The sequence below is a fragment of the Populus euphratica genome, unplaced genomic scaffold (genome assembly GCF_000495115.2).
Source record: "Populus euphratica unplaced genomic scaffold, PopEup_1.0 scaffold95.1, whole genome shotgun sequence".
Taxonomy (NCBI): Eukaryota; Viridiplantae; Streptophyta; class Magnoliopsida; order Malpighiales; family Salicaceae; genus Populus; species Populus euphratica.
This window is the reverse complement of record NW_011499885.1, coordinates 447,657-471,422: the sequence shown is the minus strand read 5'-3', so window position 1 is coordinate 471,422 and position 23,766 is coordinate 447,657. Positions and strand designations below refer to the sequence as shown.

The 23,766-nt window shown below is 32.6% G+C and overlaps 2 protein-coding genes across 2 annotated transcripts; both read right to left on the bottom strand.

The window, feature by feature from the left end:
- Positions 1-3,273: 3,273 nt before the first annotated feature.
- LOC105130126 (Leucine-rich receptor-like protein kinase family protein) lies at positions 3,274-7,961 on the bottom strand. The gene is made up of 3 exons (XM_011032475.1): positions 4,274-7,961; positions 3,806-4,159; positions 3,274-3,696 (listed from the first exon to the last, which is right to left on the bottom strand). The coding sequence occupies exons 1-2, from the start codon at positions 7,218-7,220 to the stop codon at positions 3,828-3,830; spliced, it is 3,279 nt and encodes a 1,092-aa protein (XP_011030777.1). The 5' UTR covers positions 7,221-7,961; the 3' UTR covers positions 3,274-3,696; positions 3,806-3,827.
- Positions 7,962-10,877: 2,916 nt separating this feature from the next.
- On the bottom strand, positions 10,878-12,857 carry LOC105130125 (serine/threonine-protein kinase WAG1-like). The gene has a single exon (XM_011032474.1). It carries the CDS (start codon positions 12,727-12,729, stop codon positions 11,236-11,238), a length of 1,494 nt encoding a protein of 497 aa, XP_011030776.1. The 5' UTR covers positions 12,730-12,857; the 3' UTR covers positions 10,878-11,235.
- Between the last annotated feature and the right edge of the window lie 10,909 nt (positions 12,858-23,766).

Sequence of the window (23,766 nt, the reverse complement as noted above, 5' to 3'; positions counted from 1 at the left end):
CTTCAAGGCTCAGGAAAGTCACAGGCTGAGGACTACTCCTTTGTAGCCAGTTGAATTCTCTTGTTGTCTTGCACTGAGATTTGCAGCTTCAATATTTAATCTTTCCGATCCAATCCTGTAAAACTTCGGACTCTTTCAATCCATGATGTCTTGATCTTTACATGAAAAGAGTGTTGTTCACATTAAGGGAATGAGGCCATTATTCTGAAGAGAGGAGAAGGGTGAATTCATGCTTGTTCATTCATTCGTTACCATTCTCTAGTAGTGGTGAGATTCCAAAGTTCAGTAGTAAAGGTGAGAGCTGCATAGTTTTCATAAATACAAAGGCTCTGCCAACATGTACAAGATCATATCTGTATGAACATAATAGTACATTTGAATAACCTGATTAAGTACTGAATCTGGAAGATTACCCAAGCTGCGGAAGATTGAGAATAATCCTGAGGAGTTTCCTGCCATGCATGGAAACGTGACTACTTTCCATGATAATGTAGACGGCGAGCTGTTGCATTTAATGAGAGATGTTTATTCTGATAAAATGGCCAAAGGCAACATTATTGGCCTCTCGCTTGCATTTCATCCTGGTCTTGTTCCAAATTTGAACGTAGCTTGGCCAGTTCAATGGCTCTATGTCTGAAAGCTTCACTCTTTATTAAATTGGCCATCAACTACTTATCATTGTTTTCCGAGGAGAAATGCAACACACTGTAACTTGAACACTGTATTTCTACTGGGATAACAGTCTCAGTTCCATATGTTAGGAGAAAAGGTGAAGTTTTCCAGGTGATTTTGAAAACCTATAAAATTTTATCAAGCAACTTAGCCCACACTCCTTTAGCTTCTTCTATTTTCTTCTTCAAGCTATTCGTGAGCTCTACTAATCCAGTTGTTTGTTTATAGGTGTGTGACCGAGGAGAACTTGTTCGTGCATCTTTTTATTGTCAAATTAGGTGTGTGATGGGCACCCGGGGATGCCCAAATTTGAAAACGATATTCTTCAATAAAAATGAAACCACCTTAGAAATGGTTATTTCTGTAAAGGTTCCTGCTTCCACCCACTTTACGAGGTAGTCAACAACAATTAAAATAGACTATTTTATTCTTGAATTCTTAAGAAAGGGACTTAAAATGTCCATTCCCCGCTGCAAGAAAGGCTACAAAGATGGTTGTTTATATGATGGCTATTGAAGACTTACATGGTCGTTAACTTTAGGGTCTGTAGGATTAGTCGTGGTGCGCGTAAGCTGGTCTGAACACCCACGTTAATCTAAAAAAAAGAAAAGGCCACAAAGAAAGGATGATGGTTAACTCTACAGATGGATGACGTCGAGGAACTGGTTTGAAAAGATTGGGTGGCTATCTTCACTCCCCAGGGCTAGCTAGGTTGCTCAGCCAAAGCCTTTTATTTATGAAAGAGGTCAATTTTGGAGGCTAAAGTTTATGTCTACATAAGATTACAAACTTTCATTTCCTACTTTGATAGGTTGATTGATGCATTACAGAAGGAAATGCCAATCATTTGATGAGAAATCTTGAATGATATATCTTCTGAAACATAGTTGTAGTTAATAAGTGATAGGATTGAGTTGAACTAATGACTCGGAAGTTAACGTCACAATCCAACCCCTAGACTGAGTCGAACACCGGCGTGACAAATAGCTACAAGTTGCTTGACTAGGGATCTCTCGTTTAAATGTCAAAAACCAGGTGCTACAGGATGCTGGATAGTGCTTCTGTGGGCTGGAAATTAAAGAGGATATTCTGAGACGATGAGATTTGGGAAATATGGACATTCTGATAAAGTAGTGGAAGGGCCAAGTGGTTCTTTAATTCCATTAATGAACAGCTGCAAGCATTGGCTGGCTAGATTACTTGCATGGTATTTTGTGCTTATCCAATAAAAACCATGGACTTGTTCTTTCAGATTCAATGAATTGAATCTTCCATTAACATTTTGCAATTTTGGTGTCCCATCTAATTAATGCTGTGTCCACAAAGATAAGACGAAATTGCTTGTGACGCATCTTATAGTAAAAATAAAATTAAGATTCATATTTTTGGGTCTAAAACTGGCCTAATTAAGAAGTGCAAAGTTAAGTGGAGAAAAATAATTAAAATCAGAAAATAATTAAAATAAGTAAAATAATAACTTTTGGGTCTAATTTTCCAATAAATGACAAAGTGGTTCCTTATAGAAAAAGTGCACATAGAATCTCTGTAAAAATTTGAATCCAATACAACAGTTAAATCTTCCATTATCACGATTTTCATCAAAATTCATATGTAATATTTCTGGGATTTTAATGAATTTCTTTTTGAACTTGACCTTATCTATTTAGTGCATGAAAATGTCGACAACAGTTCCTCGTCAGTTTGTGCCGTAGTGGATCTGGAAACAAGACGTCAACCAGCTTGAAAAGACTGATGTCTCTGAGCATTAAGGAGGAGCAGCAAGCAATGGCTACAGCTAGATTACTTACGTTGTATTTTGTGCTTATCCAAGAAAAATCGTTGACTTCTTCTTTGAGATTCAACACAGCAGGAATTGGATTTCGCATTAACATTTTAAGATTTCTGTGTTCCATCTTAATAATGAAATATAAAACTATCTTCAAACCCAATTTTGTTTTAAAAAGAACTTTGAAATGCAAAAACAAAAGGTTTTTTTATTCCTTGTAAACTATGCCAATACCTTGTTACCTCGTTGGATGAGTACAAACAAGCCTAAAACATTCACCAATTGGCATTTTGTTTGTTTAACTTAATATTTGAGATGAGAGTGCTTTTGATTAAGGTTTGGGATTCCTTATCATGCAAGAAAGGCTCCTCTCCTAGGGCTCCATGGCACTTAAACTTGATTTAGTTGGCTGCCATTAAATTTCAACTGCAAATGTCTTGCAGAATAAGTACAGCCACAGAAAGCATTTTGAATATGCCATGCCATCTAATGGAGATAAAATCCCACCAGGAAAGTTCTTGTTAATGAAGAGAATCAATTACGGGAAGCTAATGGAGATGGCAAGCTTGAAGCCCAGAAAAGGCGAAAGCCATTTAAGAGCATTTACAGCTGATTTAAAAGCATAAGTTTAATTGAAGAAATGGGCTAACATTATTTTTTAAAGTATCTCTCTAATTACATCAAATGAATATTTCTTTGACCAATTAATATACAAAACAGAAAATCCCACACATGATTTGAGATATGAAATCCATATGAGAAAATTATACTTTCAATGAACAAAAGTGGGGAAGGGGAATTACAAGTGACAGGTCTGAGAGTTTTCGAGCTTTTCCTAGGCTAATAGGGTGTTTGCCAACTTTATTAGCAAGGTTCTTAGAGGACTCTACAAGTTGCAGACATGGCATCAAATCATTAAACCATCAACTGAAATAAACTTCAACATAAACAGGAACATGGATGAAACAAATACAAAGAGATGTAACTTCGAAGGCTTCGGTTTAGCAAGTAGTTTTAAGTTTGTATAATCAACTGAGTGAGCCTTTTCTGATTGAGCTTAGCATTTCCAATGCCCAAATGAGGCGGGTTAGAAGTATTAGCACAAAGAAAGGAGAGAAGATACAACTTGTCAGGAAGTATATCCAGGTAACAAGCCCACAGGATCAACACATGGACGGCAGAAGAAAACATTCACACTGCACGTAGTCTCTGAATAAATCCCTAACCTCCCTTTCAATCTGCAAAATAAGTAAGAAAATTTGTTACCTGAACCAACCAATCCAGTAATGGAAGCCTGTGAATAAATTTTCCAAAATTAAAATAAAGAGAGAAAATTGCATTTCTAACCTCAGTAGGCAAGTATCTTCATCTAAGGGGATTCTGCCTCCCTAGCATCAATCATCATTGCAATGACCTCTCTCATTGTTGGCCTATTAAGTGGAGATGTGCTGGTGCAGAATAATGCAATCTTGAGAACTAAAGACATCTCCTCTATGGTGCTTTTCTGACTCAAGTCTAACCTGCTGTCAAATATCTCAGATGTTGGCCCTCGATCCTGAATTGATCTTCTAACCCAAGTAACCAGGTCCCCTCCTTGCTCTAGACATTGAACAGGCGGTTTCCCAGTAATTAGTTCCAGTAGAACTACTCCAAAGCTATAGATGTCACATTTCTCAGTCACCTTCAATGTGTAAGCATATTCTGCACATGAAAATCAATTAAAAGTTACGGTTTGTTACATGATGTAATTTGAATATTTAAGCACAATCAAGATGGGCAAAAGTTCGGCTCCTTTTGTTCGAATGACAGGCATACCTGGGGCAATGTAACCATATGAACCTGCAACAGCAGACATGGATTTGGAGTGGGGAAAATCAATCAACTTCGCCAAGCCGAAGTCTCCTACATGAGCCTGAAGTAATTCATCCAACAAAATGTTGTTCGACTTTATATCACGGTGGATGATTCTAGGCTTACAATCATAATGTAGATAGCATAAACCCTCAGCTGCTCCAAGACCAATTTTATATCTAGCATTCCAGTCCAGTGAACATGTTCGGACACTTCCATGAAGTTGCTCTCCGAGGCTCCCATTTGGCATGTATTCGTATAGAAGGATATTGTAGTCCTGATGGTAGCAGAATCCAAAGAGCTTAACAATATTACGGTGTCTAATCTTTCCGAGGGTCAATATCTCAGCACGGAAGCTGTTGTCAGAACTAGCTCCTGCACCGCTAGACTTCAGCTTTTTTACGGCAATTACCTCCCCATCAGCCATAACAGCCTTGTACACTGTGCCACAGGCTCCCCTTCCTATAACTGCATCTTCCGAAAAATTTCCAGTGGCCACCACGAGGTCATTATACGAGAACCCTTCTTTAGGAAAATAATAGTTGTCTTCGACATCAGGCCTTGTTGCGTCTTCAAGTGAAACAAAATCAGGTTGGCGACGCATCATAGCCCAACAGATTCCCACTATGAAAAACAGAGAAACTAACCCGATAGCTCCAGAAAGAATGGTCACTAATTTAGCTCTGGATGAACTCTCCTTGATCCAGTTTTTGTTAGGAGTAGGAGATGGGATCGTAGAATGACAATGGTAAGAACCTGATTTGCACAAGCCATTGTTGCCAGCAAAATTTGTTGAGTCCATTTTTTGAAATGCGGGAGTATTTGGCACTGCTCCTTCCAAGTTATTGTTAGAAAGATTGCAGACTAGAAGGCTCAGCAGCTCACCAATAGACGCAGGAATCTCACCGACTAGTTGGTTGTCGTTCAAGTACAGTGATTCTAGCATCTGCAGTTTCCCCAAGTCTTTGGGAATTGTACCAGAAAGGCGATTATGGCTAATGTTGAGAGCAATCTGGAGAGTAGTAAGTTGACCAAGCTCAACAGGTATGGCACCAGAAAAAAGATTTCCTCCCATTTGCAACTCAGTAAGTCTGTCTAGACTGCCTAAGGTGCTTGGGATTTCTCCGGTAATTCTGTTGTCTGAAAGCTTCAGGAGTTCCAGGTTCTCCAGCCAGCCAATTTCTTCCGGGAGAGAGCCTGTGAATTGGTTCCGACTGAGATCAAGCCTCTGAAGTTTTATGCAATTTCCCAAGTCATGAGGAATACCTCCAGAGAGCTCATTGGAAGAAATGTTGAATGCAACGAGCTGCGTCAGGTTTCCTATCTCTGGAGGAATTTGCCCAAAAAAATAGTTAGCTGACAAGAGCAACCTCTTCAAATTCCCGAGCTTGCCTATACCACGGGGTATAAACCCGGAGAATCGGTTTTGATGAATCTCAAGAGAAGAAAGATTCTGAAGTTGATATAATTCAACAGGGAGACTTCCGGTTAGCAAGTTACCTCCAAGCATTAGCTGCTTAAGAGACTTGCATGTTTTCAGACCAAAAGGAATGTTTCCAAACAACCTATTTGATCCAAGGCTCAAAAATATTAAAGCCTGATACCTGCAAAGGTATGGAGGTATGCTACCAACTAGATTGTTGGCAGATAAGTCAAGGACAGAGAGATTACTATTATACCCAATGAGAAAAGGAATATGACCCTCAAGATCGTTGTCAAAAAGCTGCATCTCCTCTAGACATGTTAGGTTTTGAAACTCGAGAGGAATTGAACCTGTCAGGATATTTATGGACAGGTCAAAGTTTCGCAGCTGTGTTAACTCTCCAAGCTCCTTGGGAATACTTCCCTGAAGGAAATTCTCAAAAAGGTGAAGCAAGCGGAGATTAGGAATCCACCCCAACTCTCTTGGAACAGTCCCACTTAACCCATTCTCAGAAAGATCTATCTCAAGAGCACTACTGCAATTTCCTAGTTCCCGGGGAATTGTTCCATTCAACAGGTTGGTATATATGTACAGTCTTTTTAGCCGGGATAATTTGCCAAGTTCTTTTGGAAGAAACCCACTAAAGGAATTTTCATGCAATGCAATCACCTCTAGGTTGCTGATATTTCCTATCTCAGGAGGAATCTCCCCGGACAAAAAGTTTTGCCAAAGGATCAAATTGGTAAGATTCTGAAGTTTCTGAAGCTCCCTTGGAAGAGAACCTTGGAAACGATTCTGTGCCAGCCCGAGTATCTCTAAGCTCTCACATTCGCTAATTTCGGGCGGTATTGGACCTGTGAAATAGTTGACACCTGCCCTGATGACCTTAAGATGCTTTAACTCACGGATTGATACAGGAATTGTGCCTGTGAGATTATTGCTGTAGATGACAAGCTCTTCAAGTAAAGTCAAATTTCCTATCTCCCTAGAGATTTCTCCGAATATATAATTCTCACAGAAATAAAGCAGTCTAAGAGTGTTAAGCGTGCACAGATGTGCTGGAAATTGCCCACGAAACCTATTGGTACAAAGGTCAAGAATCTCTAGATTATGACACTCGTCAAGATACTGAGGAATGGGACCAGAAAAGAAGTTGGAGGACATATTCAAGACGACTAAACCAGGGAGATTTTGACATATACTTGCAGTTGTAGACAGACTACCAGACAAATTGAGGCCATGGAGATTCAAAGACGTTACCTTAAGATTGGTAGAACAACCTACTCCCTTCCATTTGCAAGGAGTCAAGTCCAAAGAATTCCAGCCTCGAAGATTGTTATCAGGATCAATGAATGACTTCGTAAACTCCAAAAGAAAAGCACCCTCTTGATTTAATGATGTTACGAATACGAAATGGAAATAAAGCATCAAAAAGACCAAGCAAAAGAGGTTGTAAGGAATGGGAGAATTCAACTGGCTTGGCATCATATTCAAGAAAAACAAAGATGCAGAATTGAATAGGAAAAGAAGCACTCGGTTGTGGAGCACTCAGAGTGTGACGCAAGAAGTCACAGGACAGCAGAGTGAAAATCAAGTCCTCTCCAACATTGCAACTTTCCGAGGCAAGAATGACTAGAATTCAGTCAATAAAGAAAAAATCGAGCCTGCAATGTGTAGTTTAAAGCGCATGTCCCTGGTTCCAATTCTACACTCACCCAATTCCTGACAGAAAAAAGAAAAAGAAAGCACAGAGAGAGAGCTTTGAATAAATGACTTGGACAAACCGAACTTGAAAATTACTTCTAAGAACAGGTATTTGGTTTTGACTCTGAAAACTAATGTCTAAGGCAATGACAGAACACAGAACATAAATAAGCCCGTGAAGCAATCAATAAGGCGAAGAGAAGGAATAGAAAGAGAGACCAAGACAGAGACCTCCCTACAACCTTTACGGATAGAACATGAGAGGTAGATACTAAACAGAGAAGGAGAAAGATTCGTATGGGCAAGAAAGTGGAGAAAGGCCATGAGAGTCACGATGTAAAAGTTCTTTCGGTTTTTCCGGAGTCAACGCCTACACTTTACACCCTAGGTGCTTGCACTACAACTTGCTGCTGCTCTTCTCAGTTTACGATTATGATCATTCCACCAATTCCAATTTTGCTTAACTTTCAATCATCAATAATGCTTCTTGATTGATTAGAAACTTAGAATGAAATGATGGGACCTGTGGTTGCCTGGAAGTTTTGAAGAGTGCAAAATGATTGAGAAGAGACGTGGAAATTCTTTGATCATCAATCAACAACATTCTTTTCTTCTCTACCACTGTTGCTAGACCTGCCAATATGGAGTTTTGAGCATTTCTCCTCGTGTAATGATTTTCTTCAAGACTGTAATCTGAGCGTGCCTCTCCCTTCTTGTTTAGTGGGTTGGCAGGAATTCTGCCTGTCACTTCTGCCGACGCACAGTAGAGAGTTCATAAGCTCACAATATCCTGTTATTAAGGAAACAACTACGCTAATCAAGAGCAATGTTTCGAATGGCGCTCCCATCTAATCACACGAGCCAATATCCAACCATAACTATTCATTAATAATTGAAATTAATTTATTTTTTTTGTTGCAATTTTATATAATATTCTTCTTCTGAAAGTAGTCGATATCATAAATTGATTATCATGTCGAGACAGCAGATTCGAAGACTATAAAATGATTACTATCTCGAAATAAAGAGTTCAAAACTATAACAAATTTAGATTATATCTTTATCATGATCCTAATATGTTTGTGTCTATTTTCTTGTTCTAGAACACTGACCATATACAACAAGAACAATCATTTCAAATTTTGATTTCTATGAAGGCATAATATCGCTTGAACCAACATAAGACTGGTCCATTTCAGCAACACAGTCAAAAGGCCAGAAAGAAACAGATCCCAAATTAACTTTTTTATTATTATTCAAGAAAGTCAAATAAACAAAAAAGTTTTTACAAAACTAACAGCAAATTGTCCAAAACTGCTTAGGAACTGGCCTGTTGCAAATCGTTAGGATTAGCTGTAGTCGATGTTTGTGTGATAAAGCATCAACAGGGCCGGGAGATTCTCAATAGTGAACAGCCACCTTGTGATAAATTTTGAGAAATAATTTTCTATTTAATAAATGCAGTTTTTGAGGGATGTTTATAGAGAAAAAAAAAATATAGTTTGAAATTTGTTGTGCGCCATTTTTATTTCATTTTTACATGAAAAGATAGATAAAATTGAAATAAATAATATAAAAATAAAATAAATATACCTTTATATATCTCTTAATCAATAAAAGGTTGACACATGATATAAGATATTTAAAATATTTTATCATAAATATAAGATTCCATAAAAAAATATCAATCAATAAAATAATATTAGGTACCATTAGAGAAGTATCCAAGAGCTTCTACAAACCTTTATAAATAAAGGATCTCACCTTAAATAAAAAAAAAAATTGAAAATGCAAAATTTTCTTCAAGAAAAATATTTGAAGTAAAGAAACTCTTTCAAAAACTTTCAAGTCTCCTTCATATATATTTGAAGCCTACAAAAAACAAAATTTTGTTGAATCAAGTCTTAACACTCTATAAAGTTTTTCAATAAATTTTTTGAAGATAAGCAAAGGTACTTTTTATAACATCAGATCACCAAATCTCATTCTGCAATACACGTTCAAATTCATATTTTTATAAAATACAAATATTAACTTGATTTCATAAATAAATCAAGTAGTCACATATCAAATCTAAAAAAAATCAAATGATTGTTTTATTTTTTTATAAAAATATTTTAAATAAAAATTATACACAATTATATATATTAATAAAGCAAATATTTGTATATGTATGCTTGTTTAATTTCAGACGTTTAAAATTTTGTTTACCATGTGATATCTAAAAAGCTTATTCATAAAACTATTCCTTTTTTATCTCATAAATGTATGTTGTGAAAATAATTAAGGGTTAAGAGAAACAGAGTTTTTTTTTTCATCAAATTACATTCAAGATTTCTCTTAAAAGGTTTGTTATGAATCATGATACACTTTTTAAAAAATAATTATTTGAATGTGAAAATTATGAAGTTTTGAGATTAAGGGCATTATGATTTATACTTGATTATTTATGTTTATAATTAGACAATTGTTTATATATGAAGTTTTAGGTTTAGAAACTCATTTTTTTACTCAATTATTATTGTTTTTCTCAGATTTTTAAACACTAGATTTTAATTGAGGAATTTTATTGTAATTTTTTATTAGAGAATATTATTATTTATGTTTTTATATCCATGATGGAAGTTTTGATACTGGGGACATTGCAAGATTTTATGGTTTTTGACTTGGGTGGATTTTCTTGGAAAGATGATACCAATTCATGATTATAAATCATGACTCGTCATCACACTTGCTTGCCTCAGCTCATTAGGTTTTTAATGATGATATTAAAAGGGAGAACATTAAACAATTGTTTTTACATAAATATAATATCATGATTAACATGTATGAATTATGTGTTTTCTTTGCAAGAAAATGATGCAATCAGGCCTGAGATAATAGAAAATAATGAACAAATAAATGTTGATTTATTATAGTTAAATAAGAATTTATTTCAAATAAATTATGTGAATGATTTAATAAATATATTTATAAACCAAAAAAAATAGATATAAGTTTAAGAAAAAATTTGGTTATTCTAGACTAAAATAACAACCTTAAAAAACTATAATTTCTTATTTAACTGTTGAACTACATTCAAATTTTTACATGGGTTTCTAAAAATTATTTCTTTTATGATAGCTTTCTTCAATATTAAAGGGATAGTTGAATCTTGAGATATCAAAAATCTCATTTTAAGATTCTGATTTGAGCTGATTTTATTATTTTTCTTGTTTTTTCTTGATTTGATGTACTGTTTTGGATTTTATAATTATTTTTTTATTTTTTTTTGGTTAATGTAGGCTTTCTAATTAAAATTTTATAAACATTCAAAAAAGATAAACTTTAACCATATTATTTTAGAGAGAATATAGTTATAAATTTAGAATTGATTATATCTACAATTATTTTCACTACTTAAATTTAGTATTTTTATATTTTATTTTTTATGATGAAAAATTGGAAGAAAGATTTGGTGAGGTAAAATATCAACAAGAACAATGAGAGTTCGCGAGCACCGACTACAAGAGTGATGGTTTCAAGATTGCATAGAATGTTTGTATATTTCAATAGGTACAAGAGCTTAACAACTAAGAGTATGAATCTTCATTTATAGTAGTCCGACCCATGTACAGTGTGTCGAGGAAAAATAGCAGCACAGCAGCAGCAAAATTGGCAACTACTCCAAAATTGACATTGCCCGTCACCCTTCTATGATCTAATTATACAAAGTTTTCAAAGCTAAAAGTATAATTTGAGATGGCCTTACGAAGGTCTAGACCTTGAAGGAGCTAGCTAGGAATGGATCCTCCTCCGACTAGGCACTTTTCCTGACCTTGTAATGATGATAGTTACCATTGTAATGTTGGCTGTTGCTCAGAGGATAATATCTTGCACTGGATCCTTTACTTCTCAGCAGGTTTCCCAGCCCGCTACCACCCTTCTTCCACAACCTCCACCAGCCCCTCCTCCGAGGGGAAGAAACACTCCCTAGCAAGTGACCACTTGGGTGGCTCTTCCCCTTTTTTGCCGGGAGACCACGAACCTCCGGTGGCTTATAGTTCCTTATCAAAGGCCACTTGATCCCATCAAAAAAGGGGTGTCTCTTAATGTCTGTGGCGCCCTTGATGCACCCTAGCCTCTGCATTGGGTTCTTGACTAACAGCTTCTCAACCAAATCCTTGGCCTCTTCCATCCCTTTACCCTCCCCTTCCATCACACGGAAGGTCACGTGCTTACTCGATGCTATATTGCGCAAGGTGCTCTCTTTACTCCCTCCCTTGAACGGTGTCATTCCATACAATAATTCATAGACCAAAACCCCGAAAGCCCACCAATCCACTCCATTACCATGACCGTTACCAGACAACAACTCGGGAGCCAGGTACTCGTGGGTCCCAACACAGGATCTCGACGAAGCTGCCGTGGGCTCCGCCACAAACTCTTCCTCCACCACTTCCTCCTCCTCTACTCCCCTCCGATTAACCGTGCCGAAACAACCACCTCCTCTTCTCGTGGACCCCGTCATTCTTTTTTTGTGGACCCTTCTGTCAAAAGTGGGGACAACATCAGCTTTGAAACACAAATCGAAGTCAGATAGCATTATATGACCATCTTCACGTAGTAATATGTTCTCCGGCTTTAGATCCCGGTAAACAACACCTACGGCATGTAAATACTCCAAAGCCACCAAGACCTCAGCAGCAAAGAACTTAACAGCCTGAACTGGTAACCGATTGCCAGGCTGTTTACGTAGCAAAGAGTGGAGGTCTCCATTAGGACAGTAATCAATCAAAAGACAGGTGTAATGAGAGACTTCGAGATGGGCATAGAGTGTAGGCAAGAAAGGGTGGTCTAGCATGGAGAGAATCTCACCTTCCATCTGAACATGAGATAGTTTTTTATTGGTTAAGGAATCTTTATCTATAACTTTCAAAGCAAAGTTTGCATTGTTGCAGTCTCTAAGTTGGCAAAGAAAGACACGGCCAAGATTTCCAGTGCCGAGGTGGCGGAGGAGCTTGAGGTGTCGGAGGTGGAGCTTGCCATCTGTAGAGAGGTTGGTGGCTGTTTTTATAGCAGACCAATGTGGGTCCCATTTACGATGGTGGAGAGAGTTTTTGATGGTGGTCGTTGTTGTTGTGGTGGAGGTGGTGGAGAGGCGGTCGTTGAAGCTGAGAGTAAGACTAGAACGAGCAAGACTAGAGCGAGCACTTGAGGAGGCGAAAGTGCGGTCAGTGGCGGTGGAGTTGAAGCTGAAATCAAGATCGGTATCAGATGTGCAGCGATGAAGCTGGGTTTCCCCAACATCCATGGTTTTGTCGTGTGGAGAAGAATCAGAGAGAAATGAGCTGGAGATACAAGTGCTGGTTGGCTGGCTTATAAGGAAGAGAGGGAGTGACAGAGGGTGCTGGCTGCACAGAATTAAATATTGTAGTTGGTTGACCAAACCATGCAGATTGGTGATGGAAAGTAAATTGGAAGCTGCTGATAGGTTGACCCTTTTGCAAATTTCTTATTTTAAATTGTAATTAACTCTTAAAAATATCATTAGACACTAAACTCATCTTGGGTTAAGGACAAAATAACGATGACTTTGGGATGCATCTCATGTGCTTTGAGATTTTGACGATGACGTATTTATTTTACCAGATCGACCATTTTTAATATATTATTATATTAAAAATATTAACTCTTACAAAATTTCTTATTTTAAATTGTAATTAACTCTTAAAAATATCTTTTTTTTAAAAAAAACCTCATTATTTCATAAGCATATTTTATAAGTTTAAATAAGTAAGTAAAATCTTAACTATAAAAGATACATGCCTTTAACTCAAATTTTTATAAAAGATACATGCCTTTAACTCGAATTAAAAATTTATTGTGCAAATCTCAAGTTTTTTATTTTCATATTATATTTAAAACTATCATTTGTTGTTGTAGTGAAAATGATTATTTCAGTTGTTTTTTAAATTAGTTTTTATATTAATATATTAAAATAATATAAAATATTAATTTTAAATTAAAAAATTAAATTAACGTCGAACAGCAGCAAAATCACAAGAATTTTAAAAGTGGGTTTAGAATTGTTGATAACAATATTTTTTTAATTTTTAAGTTATTTTTATAGTATATTAAAATGATTTTAAAAACATTAACCAAAAAAACAAATTAATTTTTTTGTAAAACGATGCAGGAAAACAGAGGGGGTGGTGGTTCCAATCCAAAAACTGACGGAGGAAAGGAGAAGCAAAGGCGCGCATTGGCGTTGGATTCTGTGTAAAATAAATTACAAGAGAAAGAGGGGGAGGAAGCACCGGTCAGTCGGCTCCATGCACTTCCTTTAAGCCATGTTAATCCTGCTTGCTTGCTTGCCGTGTTCTTGGGTTGGACCAGTTTCCACCAATTACACGATTACAACAATAAAGTTATGCCTCCCTCGTTTGCTTGGATTTCTCGTCGTTCATGTTTGGATGTTATTTCAGCACGTCATCCACGTAGAATTATGAATTTTCCGAGTTCTAGGATTGTAGCTGTATTTGGATAAAACCAGTTTGAATCGGAAAAAAAACATATTCACGATGAAGCATGATTTAGTTTTATTGTCAGGGGTTTTTTTAAGTTTTTTTATTTTGTTTTTTTTTTTATTATTATCACGTTAGCTGAAGGATGATTTCATAATTTACTAAATTTAAATACTCTTAAAAAAATAATTGACATGTAAATTATATATATAAGCCCATAAGTATCCCAATAAAATTCAGATGTTGTGTATAACGTTGTTCATTGACCGCGCACCAAATCCCAAGATGGTGTTAAATAGTATTTAGCGTTCCTCCATACTAGGGTGATTTGCTTAGCTAATGGATCAAAGGTTTGTCACTAATAACTTTTTTTTTTCCCTTGATTTTCGCATCAAACCATTTAACTGGTTTATATTCTAATTTAGTTTATGTTTTATGAATTATTATTTATTTTATTTAAAATAATTTATTTTTTTATCATTCTTTAATTTTTTTATTTATCAAACTTAGTATTCGTCATTGTAATTACTATTATTATTTTATTATTATTTTCTTGATTTATTTTATTTTTAATGCATCCATTATTATTTAATTTAATTTAATTATCATATCAAATTTTATATTTATTTATTTTATTTTTAAATTTTGAATCTTTAAAGATTTTACTTTATGATTTTTTTGAATTTATCTTTCATAGAGCATCTAAGTCTCATGAATCCAGACAAGAATTTAAGAAATCAACCAGATTCAAGCTTAAATTTTTTAGGTTGTTTTTATAAAAAAATTATTTTAATTTTATTATTTGATATTATATTATCGAAATTTCATCTCCATTAGCTTTTATTATTATTTTATAAAATTATTTTAATTTTATATTTCCAATTAAATGTTAATCAAATTAATCTAAATCTACTCTTTTTTTTCCTGAGGTGTCTATTTTCATGACACCGGCAAACAACACTTTTTTCTCGATTGGTGGCTGTCTTCTTTTTCTTGTCGTTAACTTTTTATTTTATTAAATCAAATAAGCTCACTAAATCTGTCGAGCTCTAAATTTCATAGATTCTTTTAAAAACAATATCATTACCTGCATAAATATTTTTCACGACTCCACTCCGCGGCGGAATAACACCCTATAAATATTTCATGGCTGCAAGCTGGGCCTCAATATACCTTCTGTTATTGCGCAAGTGTCGGCTTAATTTCCTACCGTATTTAAGTTTTATCCATTGCTACAACTTGTTTATATTATTATTATTATTATTTTATTTATTTATGTGGGGATGTCTGGAGCCAACTTGCGTGCACCACGACTAATCCCCACGGCTCACTGAATACCCTGCAAACCCAGTAGACATGTAAGGCATCGCGAGGGTGACAAGCATGCACGCCAGGGCTCGAACCCAGGTACAGTGGAAGGAGCTGCTAGGTCAAGCACTGGAATACTTGTTTATATTATTATTATTACTATAAGTATTAGGATAAGTTTATATATATTTTAATTAATTTTATAAATTTTTAATAATTTTAAAATTTATAATCCCATCAAGGGGGCCATTGTTGGCAGATGGCGTGGTGGTTGCGACGCCGTGGGGTCTGTATACATCACCATCATTCATGCTCATAACTCATGGTACCATTTTGTCAGTCAACTTTAATAATTATTGCCGAGCAAGATGCAATGTACCCAGAGAAGAAGAAAAAGCATCAAAGCAACTTTTTTTTAATTCTTATAAATCTAAGAAATTCATGACTCGGAATTTGATCCGAATGGGATTCTAATCGGAATAAAGAAAACATTAAAGCAAGCTTGTCAGCCACCATTAAGGATTCTGATGTGGTAGTTGTTCAAGTGGTAACGATCTAAGGAAGTCACGACCCGAAATTCGATCCGAATGAGATTTTGAGTCGAATAAAAGCACGTTGAAGCAGATTATTTTGTTGAGTTAATTTATCAACCAACATTAAAAATTAATATTATAGGAGTTATATCTGTTACGAGATAAATAAATTCATGATATAAAATTTAATTTGAATAAAACTTAAGTTAAATAAAAAAATATTAATTGGGTTGATCGACTTAAATATATTATTTTTAATAATTTAATTAACTCGATAAAAACTAATTAAAACCCACTAAGTTGACACCAAATATATATTATTATTTTTTTAGGAATGAGATGACATCTGTGGTCATCTTGTTTCCTGAGAGTTTCTTAAATTTTCAAGTCAGGCCTTTAATATTGTTAATGGAAGAGAGGACAGCTTGGTAAATTTATTGAAAGAATAATATAGGTTGGAAAAAATAGTATAATTTGAACACAATTATTTTTATAAATATTATTTTTGTACATAACCCTATTTCAAGTAAAAAATATTGGTTGTTTAGTCACATTTTAAAATCTATTTAACCTAATTTTATGAAGATTTAATTATTAAAAAATAAAATTTAAAATCTAATAATTTAGAAACAGAAAAGAGATAAGATATATAAAAAAAATTGAAAAAAAAAGATTATCAAAGATACATCAAAGTTTTGTTTTAGACATATTAAATACTATTATAAAAGTCTTCACGAGTTAATTTCAACTACACTTTAAGATACCACTAAATAAATTCGTAATTAATTTTAAATAAAATCTTAAAGCTATTGTAGTATTGTTTTGTGGTTTTTAAAAATATAATAACAATTATTATTTTTTAAAAACAATTTTAATAATATTAAATATTTCGAAAACAAAATCTAAATGTTTGCTCAATGAATCATTATTTTTTTTCCTTTCTTTTTTCTTTCTCGTGCCACATCACATTACCTTGTTTTTTCTTCTTCTTGATTATTTGATTTTAAATTTTATTTCTTAATCATTTTAACTTCATGTGAGGTTGAGTTTTTGTCCTTTGTAATATTAATACTAGAGAATCATTAATCTTAAAACATTCACCATTTCTAAGTGCAGTTGTGTACAGTTTTATTTTCAAGAGTAATTATCATATTTTTAAGGTCGGCTAGTTTGGTCTATAGTTTGGGTTATAGGTTTTGATTAAATCATTATATTGATAGGTCAAATTTTATTTTTTTTAAAAATAAAATAATATTATTTTAACAAAAAAATAAAAATCAACAAATTTATAATTAAGTTTTAATAAGATCTTATCGGATGAATCCACCAGATCAGCAAGGCTACTCTAAATTTTTTCATCCTTTATTTTTTTCAACTCAATCCAGTTTTAACTTTGGATCAGCTGGATTTCATGTTAATCTGTCAAGTCAGGCCGAGCCGGTTTCATAAGGTAATTATATTCAAATTATATTATCTTTTTAACTCTATTTTTCCGGGATTTTTATATTCTGGGCACTCTTTTTTCTGGTTTCCAGATGGAGCACTGCAGAGGGGGGTGGTACTGACAGAAAGTCCTTTTGCACTGTAAAAATGAAATGGCTGAAAAGGACTTGTACATGCACAGATGCTAGCTAGGCCAGGCTAGGAAACAGGCATCCGTAAATCAGCGATCGGCATCACTGTTTGTGACTGTGCATTACGTACTCTACATATTAATAAATAGTTTGATTTTCTTTTTCCGAGCCCTTTCATTTATTATATTTATATTTATTTCTCTTTTAGCTAGCTTCCATGTTTATGATTCAATTATTGCACTCTAGTCGAATTAGGTCGTCTGGCAATCCTTATCTAATACATTTTGAATTTTTTCATTCTTTTTTTAAATAAAAATATAAAAGAGAGTTGGATTTCTTAAAATTTCTCAATATTAAATAAAACCCTAGATGTTATTATTCAAACAATTTAATTTATTTTTTTACAAAAAACAATACAAAGTCATTTATTATAGTTCAATTAATTTGTTAAATTTTTTGCCAATTTGATATTTTTTTTGTTTAATTTTAAATATTTTATATTTGTTAGTATTAAAAATAATTTTTTAAAAAGCAAAAATAATTGTCATTGGGATTTTAAATAATAATTTAAGTTCAGAAAAGTACGAATATTGTTTATTTTATGAGATTTACGTGGTTTCAAAAAGATCCACGCAGCAAGTACTCCTGATCTTTTATCATGTAATAAATGTTCACTTCCTGAGTCGACGTCGTCCTTTGTCCAGACAGCATGATCATGCATAACAGCACCCGTGATCTGCTCTTCAGTGACAGATAAGGGAATGCGTGGAGAGCAATCAGCCAGGCCTTGAAAGTTGTCCCTTTCTTCCTCGTTCTGAACATCTTCTTGAAAATAATTCGAGCAATTAGGAATTATACGAGAAAGCTGGTTCAAGAGGATGCAAGACCACCGCTTGGTGATATCAAAACTGTTCAATGGGCAAACTAGGGCTTGGCCTAGTGGTGGAAGAGGCTTATCTTTTTTTACTGTATCTGGGTTCAAGTCCTAGTATGTACGCCTGTCATCCCCGTGATGCCTTACATGCCTATTAGGTTTGCAGGATATTCAGTGGGCCGTGGAGATTAGTCGTGGTGCGAGCAAGCTGACCCGAACACCCCACATAAATAAAAAAGTAAAAAATAAAAATAAATTGTTGAATGAGGTTTATTTAAAGTGTTTTTTTAGAAATATATTAAAATAATATTTTATTTTATTTTTTAAAAATTATTTTTAACATTAATATTTTAAAATGATAATAAAACATTAAAAATAAATTAATTTAAGATAAAAATAAAATTTTTAAATTTTTTAAAATACAAATAAACAAACTATAAACCTAGCTTAGAGAACCTAACTTAAAATCTAGGTTATTGGCTGTCTTAATTAATTTAAATTAATTTAAATTGATTTAAAAATTGTATTTTTAAAAACAAAAAAACAAAAATGTAATTTCAAGATTTTTTTAAGAGGTAAAAATAAAAATAAATTTATATATTAACAAAAACAAATTAGTATTTAATTAGATTATTCGGCTTAATTTAAATTTTTTTTCTATAAAACTCAACTTGAATTAAGAGTTGAGCAATGCTGGGTTAGATAACACTAGATAATTCTAAGCAGCTCATCTTAGGTTGCCAATATAATTTTTATAATAAGTTTTTTTAATTAAACAATAAGTTTTTAAAAATAATAGTAATGAAAAACTAGTCCATTTGCTTATCAATATGTTATGAATAGATGAAATTCAACTATAAAACTTATATGGTTTTGTAAATGTAATGATATTTTTTAAAGTATTTTTTTTTTGGTAATGTATTAAAATAATATTTTTTTATTTTATAATGCTTTTTTTATAATAATAAGTTAAAATAATTTAAAATTTTAATTTTTTTATTTTTTAATTATTTTTTATAACAATAAGTTAAAATAATTTAAAAATTTTAAAAATAATTTTTTTAAAAATAAAATATTATTAAAAATCTAATGCAACACGGCTCCGATTATACTCCTAGAGGAAGAAAAAAGCCTGAAAGCTCATTGACTGGCCAGTAGCACAGCTAAACGTTAGCTGGAACCTTCTTCATTTTATTTATTATATTCCAATTTAATTAAATTTAGAATTTTCAGACATAAAAAAAAAAGAAAAAAAAAAAGAGGGAAGAAATGGAGGTAGTGGCCCCCGTGCGACGGGCCAGTTTGATCGGTTGTAAAAGGGGATGGGACCCATGTGGAAGTGAAAGGACGATGCTGTCTGCCACGTGGGCAACATCGGTCCTATATTGTCGCTCGCTTGCATAAAAAATTCAACTAGTGGCTTGAGGGTTTAGTAGTTGAATTCTGAAAGAAAAAAACTTTAATATTTAATAAAATATAATTTTCAAGTACGAACATAATTCATCAATAATGGCTGGCTTTCAACCTCCTAGCTCATGACAATAATGGAGGCAAACAATTATGAACTAGTCCATAGATCGAGGTGCTATAGGGATCATTTATTTTTTTATTTTTAAAAATTTAAAAGAATTATTTTTTATTTTAATTATTTTAATGCCCTAATGTTAAAAATTAATTTTAAAAAAATAAAAAAATATTATTTTAATATATTTTAAAATAAAAAGCAATTTGAAAAATAATAATCACTACATTATCAAAAATTAATTTTAAAAATATTTTTGAAATTTCTCTTCGTCTCAAATTAAAATTTTCTTCGCCTTAAATTATTTTTTTATAATTTTGAATTATTTTAATATATTAATTTGAAAAATAAATTTTTAAAAATTAAATAATATTATTATAATATATTTTTAAGTAAAAAATACTGAAATTATCCTTGGGTGGTCTGGATTTTATTTTCCTTGACTTTTCTTTACTTTGTTTTTTGCATTTAAAATTAATATTTTTGGAAGAGAAAAATAGCATCTTTGTGAATGTTGTCCACTCCCTTTTGGTCTTCATGATCCATGTAATTATCACAACAAATGTCACAAGTTAATCATGAATGCAAATGGATTAATGGAGTAGATGATTCACATTTGGAAGGAATAATAATTCAATTAGAACTACATGGATTGATGAGTAATAGTCATTTGAGACCCATCATTTAAAAACTAGTATACGAATATTTAAGAAAATTAGTACTTTAATCTTTTTTCATTTCATGGAAGAATTAAGCAAGTAACTCCTTTTTTTTTCTTTCCATAACAAAGCTTATATTAGCAAATAAATTCCCATGCACTTCTACTTTTTATAGTAATATTAAAAAGAAAAACAAATAACAAGAATAACAAAATCATATTTGCATGCGAGCTTTGTGTATTTTCATGAAAATACAAAAATTCACTTTAAAATCATCACATTAATATATTTATTTTATATTTATATTTTTTTAATTAAATATAAATATTTTTTTGTTTTCATCTATTCTATGCTGAAACAGTAGCTAAACACTGATACGTAATTAAAAAAAATTAATGATTCAAATGTTGGATTAAAATAAAAACTTAGAATGACTAAAATATACCAAGTAACACATTTGATCAAATGGCTGCCATGTGCATTGAAATTGCAAGTCAATAAAATGCAAAAGCATATAAACAGAGAAAGATATCGCACCTTAGCAATATATTCACAGCTTAATCTATGACCTAAATATGGTGTTCCCCATGATTACCCCAAGTTGATGCCATCACATTCTCTCACATGACCAATTTGGCTAGGGCATTTCCACAGCAAGAAATAAGCTTCTTCCATGGTTGAACTTCTGCTCGACATGGTCAAGGTTTCAAGAGCTAGTCATGGCAGGGACAGGTGGCAATTGCATGTGCAACCAGCCTGTATTTATTTATACACCATCAATTTGTCCTCTAATACTTCCATAATCAATCACTAAGCATGGCACAATGTGTGTTTATAGAATGATGGGTAATTTTTTGTTTGACATGTGGGGGGTTTTATTGTGCCCTAGGAGTGGAGGCCCAGGAACATGATTAGGGCCCATTATGTTGACATGGCCCACAAGGTGATATGGGTATCCTTAATTATTCCATTCTGGTCCCTCCATTTATTACACTTGAGGGGAGAAGAAGGAAGAAGGACTTTCATGGCTTGACTCCATTTGGGATTATCATGCACTCGGGATAATTTATTTTCAGGATGAAGAATGATGATCACAATCTTCCCAAATCAATGGAAATATGATTTTTATCTGATTAATTTTTTTAAATCGACTATATACATTGCAGTTTCTCTTTCAATCTATGGATTTTCAGAAAGTAATGAGAATAAATGGGATTCATCCCCCCCATCGAGATCATGAACTTGTCTCAATGCATGCATTCTCAAGAACAGGGATGCTCTCATGTGATGGATACGGGGAATGCTCTTCAAGAAGGAGATTTTCCTCATGTGTTAAACTTTGGATTAAAGACTCGGGATGTTAAATTTTGGAAAGTGTTTTGATTATTTTTTAAAATATTTTTTGTTTAAAAATATATTAAAATAATTTTTTTTTATTTTGTAAATTATTTTTTACATTAAGATATCAAAGTGTTTTTTGGATACATTGAATCTGATGATCCAATCTCCTGATTATAATGAATAATTTAATTAATTGTCGAGTGTAATCAAATCATGAGATGATATTTAAGCCCTTTTTTAATAGTATCTTCTCAAAATCAACCTTGTTATTATATCACTTCACGTTTCAGGCACTATGCATTGTTTTATCATCCTCAAGAACTGCTAATCATTAACTAGGATCCCATAAATCCGTAGATCAAGTGTTAGAAGAGAGAGAGAGAGAATACATGGAATCAACAGCTCTAACTACAATGATTAACGCAAGCAAGAGATGCTTTTCTGAGTTCTTTAATCAACTTGTATTTTATAAAAGAGAGGGGATTAAGTAGAGGTTGTCTGCAATACAGTTGGCTGAGAAAAATGTCAAGAGGGAGAAGATGCTGATTGGTAGCTTGTAATGGAGGTTAGAATAAGTTCATTAATGGTGCATGCTTTACAGGGAAGCTTTTTTAAGGGTGCGTTTGAGATTTTCACAGACTATTATTTAAAGTATTTTTTATTTAGAAATATATTAAAAAATTATTTTTAATATTAATGTATTAATACTATTTAAAAATATAAAAAAATATTATTTGAAGTATTTTTTCTTAAAATTTAAAACAACATATGATATTAAGAAGAAATCAAACTAATTTTTTTACTGCTATGATTAGATTACGAGTTGATCTTTGAAGTTAACTCAATTCTATTAGATTAATTTTAAATTTAAGATATTTTCTATGTAATTATAGTGAAGGATTTCTTTAGGATGATATAGTTTTAATTTTGGTAAATAGAAAGAGCCCAATATCAAAATTTTCATTTCTATTGACATTTTGTTGCAAATTAGTGCCAAAGTTTTTCACCAACACGAGTTTTTGTATTTATTTAAGGAGAAAAAAAATAAAAAAGAGTCGCTGTCTTTCTTGATCCTTAAAATGCAATAAACTACCTAGTCCTTGTGTCGGCAGAGACAAAGCCTCCACGCTTCATCACTAATTGACGGTCCTTTTTTGGAGTTTTTTTGAGAATATAGATGTGGATGTTTTTTAAATATATTTTTTATATTAAAATATATATTAATATTATTTTTTATTTTTTAAAAAAATATTTTTAATATTAATATATTAAAATAATTTAAAAACATATTAACTTAAAATAAATAAATAAAATTTAAATATTAAACCCTCAAAGGTCCATATTTCAGCTAGGTTGGGTTTTCAAAAACATTATTTAAAAGTTGATTTGATTAAAAATATAGATTGATGAATAAACCAGTTAAAACTTTAATTTTTTATTTTTAAAAAATAATTATATTTTAACTTTAAAAAATTAAAATAATAATTTTTTAATTGACTTAGATTAATCCAATTAATCCGTAAATTGTATTCTAGGTTGGTTTATGGGACTGACCAAGATTCAACACTATGATTATTACATAAGTAAATAAGTTTGCCTTTATTGTGATGTCTGAAATTTTTTTAATTTTTTTTTAAAATTATATTAAAATAATTTTTTTGTATTCGACATCGACACATTAAAAATTATATTAAAATTATTGAAAAATACTATAAAAAAAAATAAATTTAATATATTTGTTAAGCAAATACATTTTTAAAATATATTCATACACAATTGAAAACATAGTATTAGATATGCGTTAAGAAATGATTTAAACCTTGTATGGTTTCCCGAACAAGAATGACCTTTGAATTGGGTTTGGGCTAGTGATACGAGGCCCAACACCCTAAACAAAAGCCTAACCCATCCATTCACTTGACAAGTTTAGTCAACCAAAACATGAGCTCTTGTTGGTAACTGGAAGTCATTTTCTCCAAATAAAAAACAAATAATATTTCTTTGCTCAAAAAT